The following is a 12,540-nucleotide window of genomic DNA, read 5'->3' on the forward strand; positions in this document are numbered from 1 at the left end:
TATTTCCTCACTCAGCTGCAGTCTGCAGCAGAGACAAATCCTAATTGTTAATCAAGGGTGACTTTAAATATTCCTCGTAGAAGGAGCATGCAACATATCTTGTATGACTTAATTGATTTTTCCTGGAAATCATGAGTAACTGTGTCCCTGGGGCAATATTCTTCCCTTATTTTAAGTCATCTGAATCCATTGCTATAGGCAGGATAGTCAAAGAACATGAAAGCAAAAACCCAGTTTGGAGGGGATCTGTCAAACAAAACACAAAACCTTTCATGGTTAATAATGGCTCCCATTGCACACACATGCTAAAAAAAAAAAATAAGCTACCAAATTACCATAGGATCAAAATATTTGTTTCCATAATACAAAAGAATCTGTGTATCGCTCTGGGGATAGCAAAAGAGAATGGAATTTCTAACATGCAACACAAAGCAATTTCTCACAAGGACAAGAAAATCTTTGTACATGTTTGGTGTGGGACAAGAGAGGGGACAAAAAGGCAGAAATAAGAGAGACAGAAAGAAAGAGTACCTTCACTAGGAGTTCACCATGACCGTCCCAGTCAATCTGCAAATCTTCCCCATAGGAAAGGTGAACTGAAATCCTCCCTGTGCGCTGGATACGGAGAACACCTTAAGACAACCACAAAGTGTCAGTCAGTGAAGCCAGGATGCAGTGTCTCATTGCCTGGGACTGCTGTCACACTGAGCAGGTCGATAGAGTGGGTGCCACAGAGCAGGATGTACACAGGTCTGCCAAAGGAAGGGGTGGCACCAATGCCCACTTCACACTTGCCAAGCTTTGTGCCTGCTCAGCAGTTTATAGCTGCATGAACTTGTCCATAAGCTCTGCTTCAAGGCACTCGAGAGCCCTAGAAAAGATCATATGCATTCTGCAAAACTTCAAGCATTAACTGTGACATTATGCAAGATAATTGGAGGGACTTCAAGCTAACAGTGGTTTTCAAGACCACATCTTTCAACAACAGACCAGTTCAATTCTCCTGATTTTAGAGGGGCTGAGCAGAGCTGTGTTGGCTGGTTGGAGAGAAGCTGGAATGACAGGGCTTCTAGAAGAGGCTGCAAGTGTTAATTCCTTATTGAAAACACTTTGATTGAACTGGGCCAGAAAACACTAGTAAGTAGAACTCCTTCAGAGACTGGCCAGGGTTAGGTCACGCAAACACACCTTGTAGTAAAGGGATTTGTACGTCTTGTCCATTCAGCGAAACTCCTCCTCCATGTTTCATTTTAATGAGACTGTTGTCCATATCCCGGATTCGGATAGAAGCTGAGCGAGTGCACACGGCATCAGGATCATCTGCACACTACAGAGAAGGGAAAATTTGCTTCAAACCTCAAGTTTTCACTTTATTGGTGACTTAACCCCAGGCCCCCAAAAGGCATTTCAGCATCTAATCTGGGACGTGTTAAGTGTCTCGGTGGTTCTATGGATCTAGTTTCTGCATTCCACAAACACCAGGCTGACAGTCTTTCTTCCATTACCCTGTTAATTACGCACCAGGGAGCTATCTGCAGCTCCTTGTCTCAGAGTCTGGAGAGCAATCTACGGGTGTTAGGCTGGACTCCCGGAGCAGTCCACGCCAGTGACTTGTCTCCAGCCCCTCCGGCTGCAGCAGGGGCAGGAAGAGCATGCTGACCCACCTATCAAGCCAGGAAACAGCAGTTAACAGTGTCTGAGAGAGACTCTTGTGCTATTTATTTTCCCTGGTTGTGGATTATGCAGATGAGGAAGGGGGATTGCAGGTTCCTGGGTCTTCTCCCTGGTTTCGAAACAGAAGTTTCAGTGGAAACCAGTTCTGCAAGTTCCCAAGCATAGATGACTGTAGATGACGTGTTACAGTTGCAATATCAGAGCTTTCTAATGCAGGATACAGATGGCACATACAGCCCTCGCAATTGGTTCTCTGAAGCCTGAGACTTCCCTGTTTCTCACACCCTGCAAGGCAGGTTGATACTGCCCTTCACTCCTGTCAGCCTCCAGACTTCATCACATTCCTCCCCATCTTCAGTTCCTCTGTCCCCATCCCCATGTTTTCCCCCTGCTTGATTCAGTACCCTTTCCAGTCTCCACATTGGATCACCTATTCCCATGCACAGCTGATCAACTAATTCCATGATCAGGTTAACCTCCCCATGACACCCCGCTCCAGGGTCTCCTTCCCTCCTGTACTGGCGTGGCTCCCTTTCCTGCCTCTCTCCAGCCATCTCCACTCACTGACCTCCAACTGCCCTTCTCACATCTGTAAGGTGAGATGGCAAAGAAAGTCCAGAGCTGCTCACCAGCTAGTGAGCAACAGAAAGCAGCAGCCAATATGACTTAATGGCAAACAACCCAAGGTACTACTCTGCCAGTGCACTCTACTCAGTGTCTGAGTAAGTATCTTTTCCTCAGGCATTTGCAAGGCATCAGCCTTCAGGGTGATATGCAAGGGGTGCAACCTCATCTGCATTTGTTTGTTCAGCTGGCATAGAGGTGAAGAGCTTGTCCTCCAAATCTCGTTACAAATGCTCTTTCTCCAAATCTCATTATGAATCTCAGTCTCCAGGTAGGCTCCTGGGAGTGCAGCAAGGAGAAGCAAAACACTTATTAACTAAGGAGAAAGACTGTATCTGTTATTTAAACTAATTATTTCATAGGAAAATTACTTTTGTTGGCCTGTGCATCTGCAATTCCTATCAGACTCCCACGGCCCTTCCCACTCTCTCAAGAGCATGTGCAGAGGCACATAGGCACCAGCCAAGGCTGCTGTTACCTGCACAGTCTCGATGATCACAGAAAAGGAATTTTCCACGCAGTCCTTAGCAAGTAAGTACTGACAAATTCCACTGAAGGTGAAATACTTGTTGTCGAAGCTTTTGAAATGGGACTGGCCACTGACAGAGCATTCTCCTGAAAAACGCAGAGAGCCATTAATCACCTCAGTGCCAGCTGCAAACAAAATCTTGCCTGTCCCGTCCCACTGAGGCGACAGAACAGCCCAGTGGAGCAGGTTGCACAAGGCCGAGGTCCCCTGCAGGCCAGAAAGCACAGGCAAGATGCTTATCAGACTGTTTATTCCTGTAAGCCATTACCAGTAGTAACAGTGGCAACAACAAAAGCTGGGTAATATGGTATAAATCACACTCAAGAGCTGAAAATCATGCCTACAGAAAAGCCTGTATAATGTTTCAAATGGAGTGTCATGAGGACATCAGCAAACAGCTCAGCTCTCTGCACTGACATGGATTTGATTCTTCTGTTAGTCGATACCTCAGTGACCTTGGAAACTCAGTACAGTCACTCAACCTCTCTGCAGGTTAGGTCATACCTAGTACATATGTGATGGCTTCTGGGGGCATTAACCAGTTGAAACAGGAACCCACACTCTCTTTTATGTAGCAACTAAGTTTCCCTCTTTGTATAATAGCGAAACTGAGGCACGGAGAGTGGAAGTACTAATGCCTAAGACTGGCAGAGCCAGGAAAGGTGCTCAGGATTACCTAACATTAGTTGCACGCTCTGTACACTGGGCAACGTTACCTCTTTACCCCTGCAACACCTTGACATAACCAACTTTGAATCCACTTCTACTTAGCCAATGGATCTGGCTGCAGAAAGTAGGTGGTTTTATAGAGCTGAAAGTCAAAATTTGCAACAAGTCTTGTTGGACTTTTGTTGCTGCTCTGCTCTTCTTCAGCAGAGGTGCCTCGTTCTCAATCTGTGTTTCACAGTCGTGCCTTGGCAGACTGTGAATGTTGTCTTTGTCTCTCTACTGTTTTTTTAGAGCATTGCAGTATGGCTTTGTGAAGGCAGCAGTGCTTGAAAGCCTTCTTCACAATGGCCTCCTTGAACACTGCCCCAGGAAAGTGCTTATTCCTTTACTGGTATTCAAAGCAGCCCAACAAGTTATTCTAACACTGAAGGAAAAATATCAGAATGAAAAGTTGGAAGACAATCACAAATAGAGTTATTCCAAAGGGCAGAATTTATACTGGACTTTACACTGAACCATTATCGTAATTAACTAGTATAAAGTTTAAAATAAATCCATAGTTACAAGAGCTACATCTAAAATTCTTGCAGAATAACACAAAAGTCCAGTTTGTCCACTACAATAAAGGGCTACTTAAACACATCAATATCTTAACAAGTTTTAGAAAGTTCTGACTTTTCTCTTCCAGGAAGGCAGTATTCGTATGCCACAACTGGGATTTAGTACCCTGTTCTACTGGAGTCTCTGCAAACACATAGGAAGGCTCCAACTCCAAAGAGCTAGCATAGAAATTCATCCATGTGAGAACACTACACTTAGAACTGGTCCCACAGAAAACAAGGTGGGTAGTTTGATTTCCAGAGCATTCTCTACAACTAGGAACCCACTGAACAGGTTTGCAGCATAGAGAGCTTGGGACTAGAGCCCCAGACAAGTCCCAGCCCTTTGGCATTGCTCCTGGAACAGAGCTTTCTTTCCTGTGTCAAAGTCTCTTCTTATGGGTCCCTCTACCTACTCCATTTGGTGTAATGCATCCCATGGGATTTCCTGAAACCTACTGACTTCATAATTAATTTAATTATGGTATCAGCTTGAGAGCTTCTTGATAGTGCTAGCCAGTTATTGCTAGCTGGCTGACACACTACTGTCTTCTGAAGTAGGCAGCACCTCCAGCTGGGTACCCAGTTTTATCACCAACCTAACAGCTAGGCAATTCATTCCCACATTTCCTGACAAACAGGTTGGTAACAAAATAACGGAACTACCTTGAACTTATGTGAGTCTAAGTACATAAACCTTCTGGACACATGGTTTTAGAACTATTTGCTGCAAAACTAACCAACCAACAATAAAGATATGCTGTAATATTGCTTCAACTACAGACAAAACAGGATAGGTACCAATAAAAACTTGGCTACTGTTTCTAGCAAGTACTGCTACTTTGGGAAGCTTTGCTGTCCTGCCATACTGTCTCAGTACAGTTTGTAGAAGGTAGCAGATACGTGTACAACAGCTGCACTTACATGACCTTTAGTCTTGTACAAGTCTTGCTGAAAAGTTATTTTTTTATATTGGCTGAAGTTATAAAAATAAACTGGCTTTCTTTTTTACTTTGCTCATTCTGCAGAGCTTCCCAAGTCAGGATAAGACAGTAATTATATATTCTTTCTTGCATAAATCTGTATATCGATGCTTGTTTGCAAGCCTCAGTCCCAGGCTTATCTTCAATTCTATAATCATTATGAAGAAAATGTGGCTGTAGTTGAAGATGAAAAATTGGCTAACATAGTGTTCATAGTGACCCAGAAAGCAAGAACATTAAGAGCTATAACCTATGTCAAAACTGAAGTTATAAAAAGACCCGTTCCTCATTTGTAAACGTGTTGCTGTCCATTAGCTAAAAGACATAACATATCAGCTGGGGCAGTGCCCTTGACTCTGTGTTTTAGACAGTGAGATTCCCTGCACTTGGACAAATCTTGGAGTACACATCAAGCAAGGGGATTCTTTTAGTGCTGCTTGGCATAGCTCACTAAAACTGTAATTTCTACTTGGAACATTTGCATACCTCCTAGACCTTTTTTTTTTTCTTGTGACATTATGGGGTAAGAGCCCTTTCAGTCTAAAGCACGAGGCAATGGAGCATTGATGGGTCAGGGAAGCATACTGCTAATAGAAAGACAGACTTTCTAACAGACATTTTAAGTCTCATCTCAAAAAAAAAAAAAAAAAAAAGACACCAAAAAAACCAAGCCAAACAAACAAGCAAACAAAAAAAATACCACAACCCCTCAATAACCCCTGATGTCTCTTTCCCTCTTCTGCCATAACCCTAGTCTCTTTCTTATCTCTTGCACTCTCAGTTCCCAAAAGCAGGGAGAACAAACAGACAAAGAGCTGTGCCATCTCCCTGCAGACTCCTACGCACGATGCACATAGATTCAAATGCTGTTTCTAGTCAAACAGGCCTTTCCATGGCTGAACATAGTGCAAGAACTGAGACGGGGATGGGCAAAGAATCAGCAGGAGGAAATAACGAAGGCAGGACTTTGCTGGCCATGAAAGAGCATGAAAAAGTCATGTTTCCCAAAAAAAAAATGGGACAGTAGCCACGCATACTAGTGAGTTTGGGAGGTTGGTAGGGTAGGAGGAAGGGGAGCAAGAACACCTGGAAAGCTGCCTCTCCAGTCTGCCACCATCCATGGAAGAAGGGTGACCAACTTCTCCCCAGGGCTGTAGCAGCTTCTCCTGTAACATGACCATTGGTGCCCAAACCCATGCAGTATCGAGAGTAACCCAATCTGTCCCATCAACAAAAGTATGCTGATTCAGAGAATCAAATAGAGAATAAAACCTGATCATGGAAACCCAGCAGTATTCTCCTAGCTGAAAGCCAATCCTCTGAACATACAGATCATTATATCATGCTAAATGAAGTAATCAAAAGAGGAACCATTCTTCTCACCAAGCAGGATTTTTCATTCCTACATATTAACCGTACAGAACAATGTCTGGCTTGTTTCATGAGAAGAACTGACAAGTATGATCCCATCTGGCTTGTACTAGCGCAAGCAAGCAAGAACAAAGACAAATTCACTCTTTGCATGGAAAAAAATATAAGTGGGATGTAAGTGGGAGGGATATAGGCAAGACTTACTTGTCAAAACCTGAGAAGGGTAGAGCCAACATACCTGGACATTCCCCATTGCTGCAGATCCAGGTACCGCGTCGACAGATGCTAGGAAATGTATTGTGACAAGTTAGGTAAGAGTACATTCATTCTAATTCTCTGTTACCTTTTCTTCCCAAGAAATTGAAACATGCGCCCTCATTTCAGAGGAATTATACCAGTTCCCATTATCCTTTCTGCCTCCTATAACCTTGCTTCTTAATAACCCTTCTTACCATCAATGCAACAGCAATTGCTGGTAGTAAGATCTGGGATGGTTGCAAAACTCAAGAACTCTTTTTTACCCCCACAAAAGCTTTGTATTTAATAGAGTTTTCAACTACATTCCACGGATGTAGAATGAATTCCAAATACTGGTCTCAAGGTATGTCTATTAACACAACCTAGTCATAGGAAAAAAAAAAAAACAGTTTGAAGGGACCTCCAGAAAAATCACATACTACAATCCCCAACTCAAAGAAGGGAACCTAAAACTGGAGGTGGCTCAGGACCTTGCCCATTTGAGTCTAGAAATCTCCAGGATGGGGCCCCTTGGCCTCTCTGGGCAGCTAACCCAGTGCAGCAGCATCTCAGAGGCAATAATTTTTTTCTTGTGTCTAAACAGAACTTTCCCTGCTGCAACTTGTGCCCATTGCTTCTTGCTCTTTCACTGTTGGCATCTGGGAAAAGCTTGACCCTCTCTTACTGATAACTCCCCTTTCAGCAATTAAAGTCCCCCCATCAGCCTTTAAACAAATCTATTTCCCTTTGCTTTTCCTCATGTCACAAGTTCCCCCACCATGACCTTCTCCAGTATCCTCCACAAGAGTCTCTCCAGACTGTTAACCACTCTCTTGAAGTGGGGACCTAGCACAGGCCACACTACTCCAGTCATGGCCTTATGAATTCATCGCAGGAAGGCAATAATCCTTTTCCTTCAGCAGCCAGTTAGACTTACGCTAAACCAGGCCTTCAACCAGCCTGATGGCACACTGCTGGATGAAGCTCTTCTTGCATAGTTTTCATTTCTGTGCAAGTAACATGCACAGAGAGTGACCAAGATGCCTATTCTTCCTAGGTCTGTGGGATATCAAGCCAGCCAATCCTAGAATCTCCAAAATCAAGTAAGTTTCAAGAAGTGCTAAATTCTTCTTATTCCTTTAATTATGCTGATCCTTGAAAACCATTTGTGGGAACTTAGTTTGTTGAGGATGGTAAATGCAGAGCAATGGGATTATGTTTTCTATAACAGTAACAAATTTGAATAATGGGAAGTATTTTCTAACAACACAGTCTATCACGCAGCACTGATCTCACAAGAGCAATAAGGTCAAACAATGTGGCCAAGCTCAAAGATGCAGGCAGCTCCAGGGAAAAAGACAAAATACAATACTAATGTCATGGTTATGGTTCACATAACACACAGTGCAGGTAATGAAAAACTCGTGGTTAACAGGGATGCTGCATAGACCATCATTCTTCTGCATATGGTGGCCTTCACAGAGTCCTTCTTCTGTGCTGTAATTAGAAACATCTGGGCACAGAGTTGTCTGAAATCCTTATACAAATATGTTCACACTTACGCATAACTAGATCAGAAATATATTACTCATTCCCCTTCCTTTCTTTAGACAGGTAGCTTTTCTCTTCAGGGTGGCATTCATAACTGAAAGAAAAATTTTGAGCTGTGCAGCTAGGAAGATACATTAGTTTTGCGAGAAGTTCCAAGGACGTGCCTGAGCTAACTCCTCTTGGAAAGAAACAGGGTTCTGAGGTTAATTAAATGTAGGAAGTCAAAACAAAGACGCCACTGCTGACACTATCCAGACATGGGAATCTGTCGGTCTGTCTTATCCACAGGAAACAGGTAGCTCTCTACTGTTTGAAGGAGTGACCCTCATATTGTTTTGTCAGATCAAATATTCCTCTAAAGGTGGAGCTGATTTTGTCTTTGTGAATAGCTCACTTCTTGGAAGGGGCTGGCATTTCCAGTAAGAGAGCAGGTCCTTTGCCAATGAAAGGATTTTTTATAAAGTAGAGAGAGATTTCTAGAAAGATCATCTAAAGCAGTCACTAGCTGGTATGCAGTACTTATCTAGAGTAACAGTAACCACACCAGAACCACACAGAGTTTACCATGAGTTGCAGTCCTGGGAGATGGTGAAGCCAGGAGGATAATGTTTTCCAGAGTGAGTGCAGGAGCAGTCGGAGCTTTCAACGCAATGTTCACCATCAAGGAGCTTCCCCTCTGGATAGATCGGGTAAGCAGCAGATACACATGCCACACACACAGGGACAAAAAACATAAATGAAATTAGATTTTCTAGTTCTTCATATACTTTGGCCAGACTTCATATGCATAATTATCCACACTTAGCCACAGACAGCAATCAAAAAAAATGAGGCTTGCCAAAAGGCCTCAGGGCAGGGAGTGGGGGGGCGGTAGGGGTGTCTACTTTTCTTCTAGTGTTACCTCTCCCTCAGATGTGCTGAAGACAGCATTTCTGGTGTTCCCAGAAGAGCTCGATGCTTATCGAGTCCCCACATCCAAAATACACATATTGGAACATACAAGAGTCAAACATAGGGACCAAGATCAAAGTTGATTAGAGTTAGTCTAGAAACCTATCTGTTGGAAAAATACACTTCACCAACTCCAGTAAAGGGTGTCTGGACACGTTTTGTGTTTGTTCTAAGTGGACAGAAGAGGAGAGGGATTGAAAAAATAAAGTTGGACACCCATAGAAGTCTAGCTGACAGGGTCTGAAGGAAAGAAATATTACCTTGCAGAGCTGTGGTTTCTTTTTTCAACTTCTCCAGAAGCAAAGAAGACTGGGAAAACCTTTAATGTGAGTTTCTTAGAGAGCCAAGAGGATCTCACAGGTTAACAGAGGAATTTTGGAATTAGAATTGGAATTATATCTTCTTTTAGCTTCCCTCCAGTGCTCTAAGGGTAAAAAGTATCTGTTCAACAGATGGGTTTTTTTTCCCTTAAACGCACCATACAGTTACTTTAATTGCTGTAAATGAAATTACTAATACCAGGGGGAAAAAATGGACAATCTGTTTTCTTGTGCTCTCTGGAGAGCCACACCACTCTCAAATGCTCAGATCTTGTTTTGAATATCTCTAACTGGAAGGATTTTCTCAACAACAAGGATCTTTCCAGGCAGTTCTATGGTAAGAATGGGAGAAAGGGGTCTTATCTGTGTCTCACTTTCTGTGGTGACTGCCTCTGCCAGGGAAAGGCCAAAAACTCCACAGGAGATTCAAAGGAGTCTTTCAAAGAGGATGGAGAAGGGTTTTCAGCAGTCAAAGTGTTTTACTACAGTAGCTTTTTTAAAGTGGAGGAATATCAACTATCTATCAGCATGGGGATCGAAGAGAAAGAAACTTGTCATTTTTTCTATTGCTAGCTTATAGTGCAATCTCAGACATGCACTGAAGAACAGTAATAGTTTTTAACTACTGATTCTTATTGTTTTTCATTAAGTTCCTTCTACCCATCTACTGCTTCTTCATGCAGTACCCTTTCTTTTGAGGTCCTGTTTCTCAGCTTTTCAGTTCCTGTCCCCTTAGACCTTTCCCATGCTGAACTGACCAGTGTAGCTACCGAAGGAAGAATATAGCCAGAGTCATCACATAGGCAGTGGATTAATCTCCTTCAGCTTTTCCCAGCACATCTAGGAGTACATAAATATAATAGCTATGTCCCTCACAACAAAATAAGCTCCTGTGTCTCATTATATCACCCATCACACTCCATGTGCACCTTCCCAGGTCCTGCCACAGAATGACAGCTTTGAACCTCCAGTAAGTACGAGACTGGCAGCTAAGTGGGAAACTACTAAACTCCAAATAACTGGAAATGTTTTAGAATGCAATTTGCGTCCCCTCAAATAAAGTTGACACTGTCATCACAGCCTCATTTTGGAAACCAAATTATGCTGGTAAATTGTACAAAGGACATTAAATACCTCTGCACATTCACACAAACTCCATATTTGAAGGATGAAGTCCTATTAAAAACAAACAAACAAACAAACAAAAAACCCCACCATCTCTCTTCCTGTAGTTGTCTTATGTACAATAGACAGAGGAGGAAGACTGAAGAAAACAAAAACGTAGTTGTTGGGCTGCCCCCTTTAAGCCAATTAAATCTCCTGTACAAAATAATTCAATAAGTGAAATCATTCATCTGAAATCACTAAGATCTTCAGAATTATAGCTCGAGCTTTGCATATACTGTTTTTCTCTAAGAAACTCCTTCAGTACGTTCTCTGTTCTTTCTTCCTCTGGCTGGATGCTTCTAACCATGAGCAATTTGGAAGGAATCTAGCTATGTCAATTGTAAGTGTCCCTCACCAAGAAAGAAAGAGAGAAAGACTATCCTAGAGTATTAGATGGTGCTGATTTTCACAGCAACATTTACTTTTTAGTTGTGTCTGAAAAATAGCCCTTTGATGGAGTGAGCATACAGACAGTATAGAAACTGGTTTATTCTAGGGCATGGTCCCATAAAAAGAAGTGTTTCTTATTTCAGGAAAACTTTAAAAGAAGACACAGCTTTCTTTCTTCTAATAAAATAGGTAGCATCACTGCCAAATGTTTCTCTGTAAATAACCCAGTAACAAAATTACCAGGGCAGCTGCAGCCATCAACACATTGTCCATGACACACTTCATTGATATTCAGGCTCTGGCAGGTTTTGGCACAAGGGGATACACATTCCTTATACTCCATGCCAACTGGACATCTTGCCCCTGAAACAATTAAAAGAAATTAGGAATGTAAATTCCTCAATAACTCTTAAATAAGTCCCTCAATTATTAAAGGCTGAACCACAGAGACACCAAAAAGGTCATATCCTCTTAAATCAATGATTTCTTTTTCAGAAGCAGAACATTAAGGAACACTTGATTTTTCAGTTTGCTGCAATATTATCATCTGTCAGGTTGTGTAGTAAATACTTAAGAGATTAAAGCAAATTTATTTTCTAATACATCAAATCTTAATAACTAAAATGAAGTGCATGAAGAACTTGAGGGGAAGTTTTGCAATAGTACCTAAGCAACTTAGATAAATACGTTCTGTGCCTTTAATCTATGTAGTTACTCCACTCATTTGTGAAATTACACCATTTTTTGTTTCCAGAGAAAACTGGCAGACAGTTAAGACTCTGAAAGCCCATCCTTTCTTGTTCAGAGAACTGCCAGCACAGGGTAACACTGGTGTTGTGGTATCTTCACTGCTGCTATTATCTAGGCTAGGCCATTACGCGAACACACAGTATAGCCATACCTTCATTTTGATGCATAGACATACCCTACAAGACTGTGTGGGCATGGAGTGGGAAGGAAAGATTACAGCCCACCCTTTCCCAGCAAAACATCTGTTGAACACGGTGGGAATGTAATTAAGGAGCTGTCTTGCTGTCTGTGGCTTCAGAGCTTGAACACCAGCTCACACAATGGAGTATGCCTAGCACGAGAGTCCTTGCAGTGCAGCAGAGCATTTCATGCTTCGATACAACTATCATCATCCTCTCTTTAGAAAGCATCACAGCACAGAAGAAGGGTGATGGAAAATTAAGCTCCTGCTACTTAGTTATAGACAGCAGGCCACCTCTCTTTTTCCTGACTCAGAAAAACATGATTTGTTAAGTCAGGTGTTAGAAATGAGCTCTAAAACTCCTGGGAACAGAGAGGGGTTAATTTCACTCACAGCTTTAGTTACATTTACTGACAGCCCTAGCAAAAATGGGTTCTCTGGCTTGCACACTGAACAAGGAGACAAGTTTTCACCAGACCCCTTGTATGTCCCAATGGAAAGGTAACAAGTTAGTGCTACAAGTAGGACTCCCCTCTGCTGTACA

The 12,540-nt window shown here is 42.4% G+C and overlaps 1 protein-coding gene across 1 annotated transcript in view; it reads right to left on the reverse strand.

Moving 5' to 3' along the window:
* VWF (von Willebrand factor) overlaps positions 1-12,540 on the reverse strand; it is a 146,115-nt gene that overhangs the window by 109,712 nt on the left and 23,863 nt on the right. Inside the window, exons 8-13 of the mRNA XM_069863499.1 lie at positions 11,306-11,428; positions 8,802-8,913; positions 6,688-6,734; positions 2,777-2,913; positions 1,189-1,327; positions 532-632 (exon numbers count right to left, since the gene is read on the reverse strand). Coding sequence (XP_069719600.1) covers positions 532-632; positions 1,189-1,327; positions 2,777-2,913; positions 6,688-6,734; positions 8,802-8,913; positions 11,306-11,428 — 659 coding nt within the window. The remainder of the gene's footprint in view (positions 1-531; positions 633-1,188; positions 1,328-2,776; positions 2,914-6,687; positions 6,735-8,801; positions 8,914-11,305; positions 11,429-12,540) is intronic.

Source organism: Phaenicophaeus curvirostris, chromosome 1 (assembly GCF_032191515.1).
Source record: "Phaenicophaeus curvirostris isolate KB17595 chromosome 1, BPBGC_Pcur_1.0, whole genome shotgun sequence".
Taxonomy (NCBI): domain Eukaryota; kingdom Metazoa; phylum Chordata; class Aves; order Cuculiformes; family Cuculidae; genus Phaenicophaeus; species Phaenicophaeus curvirostris.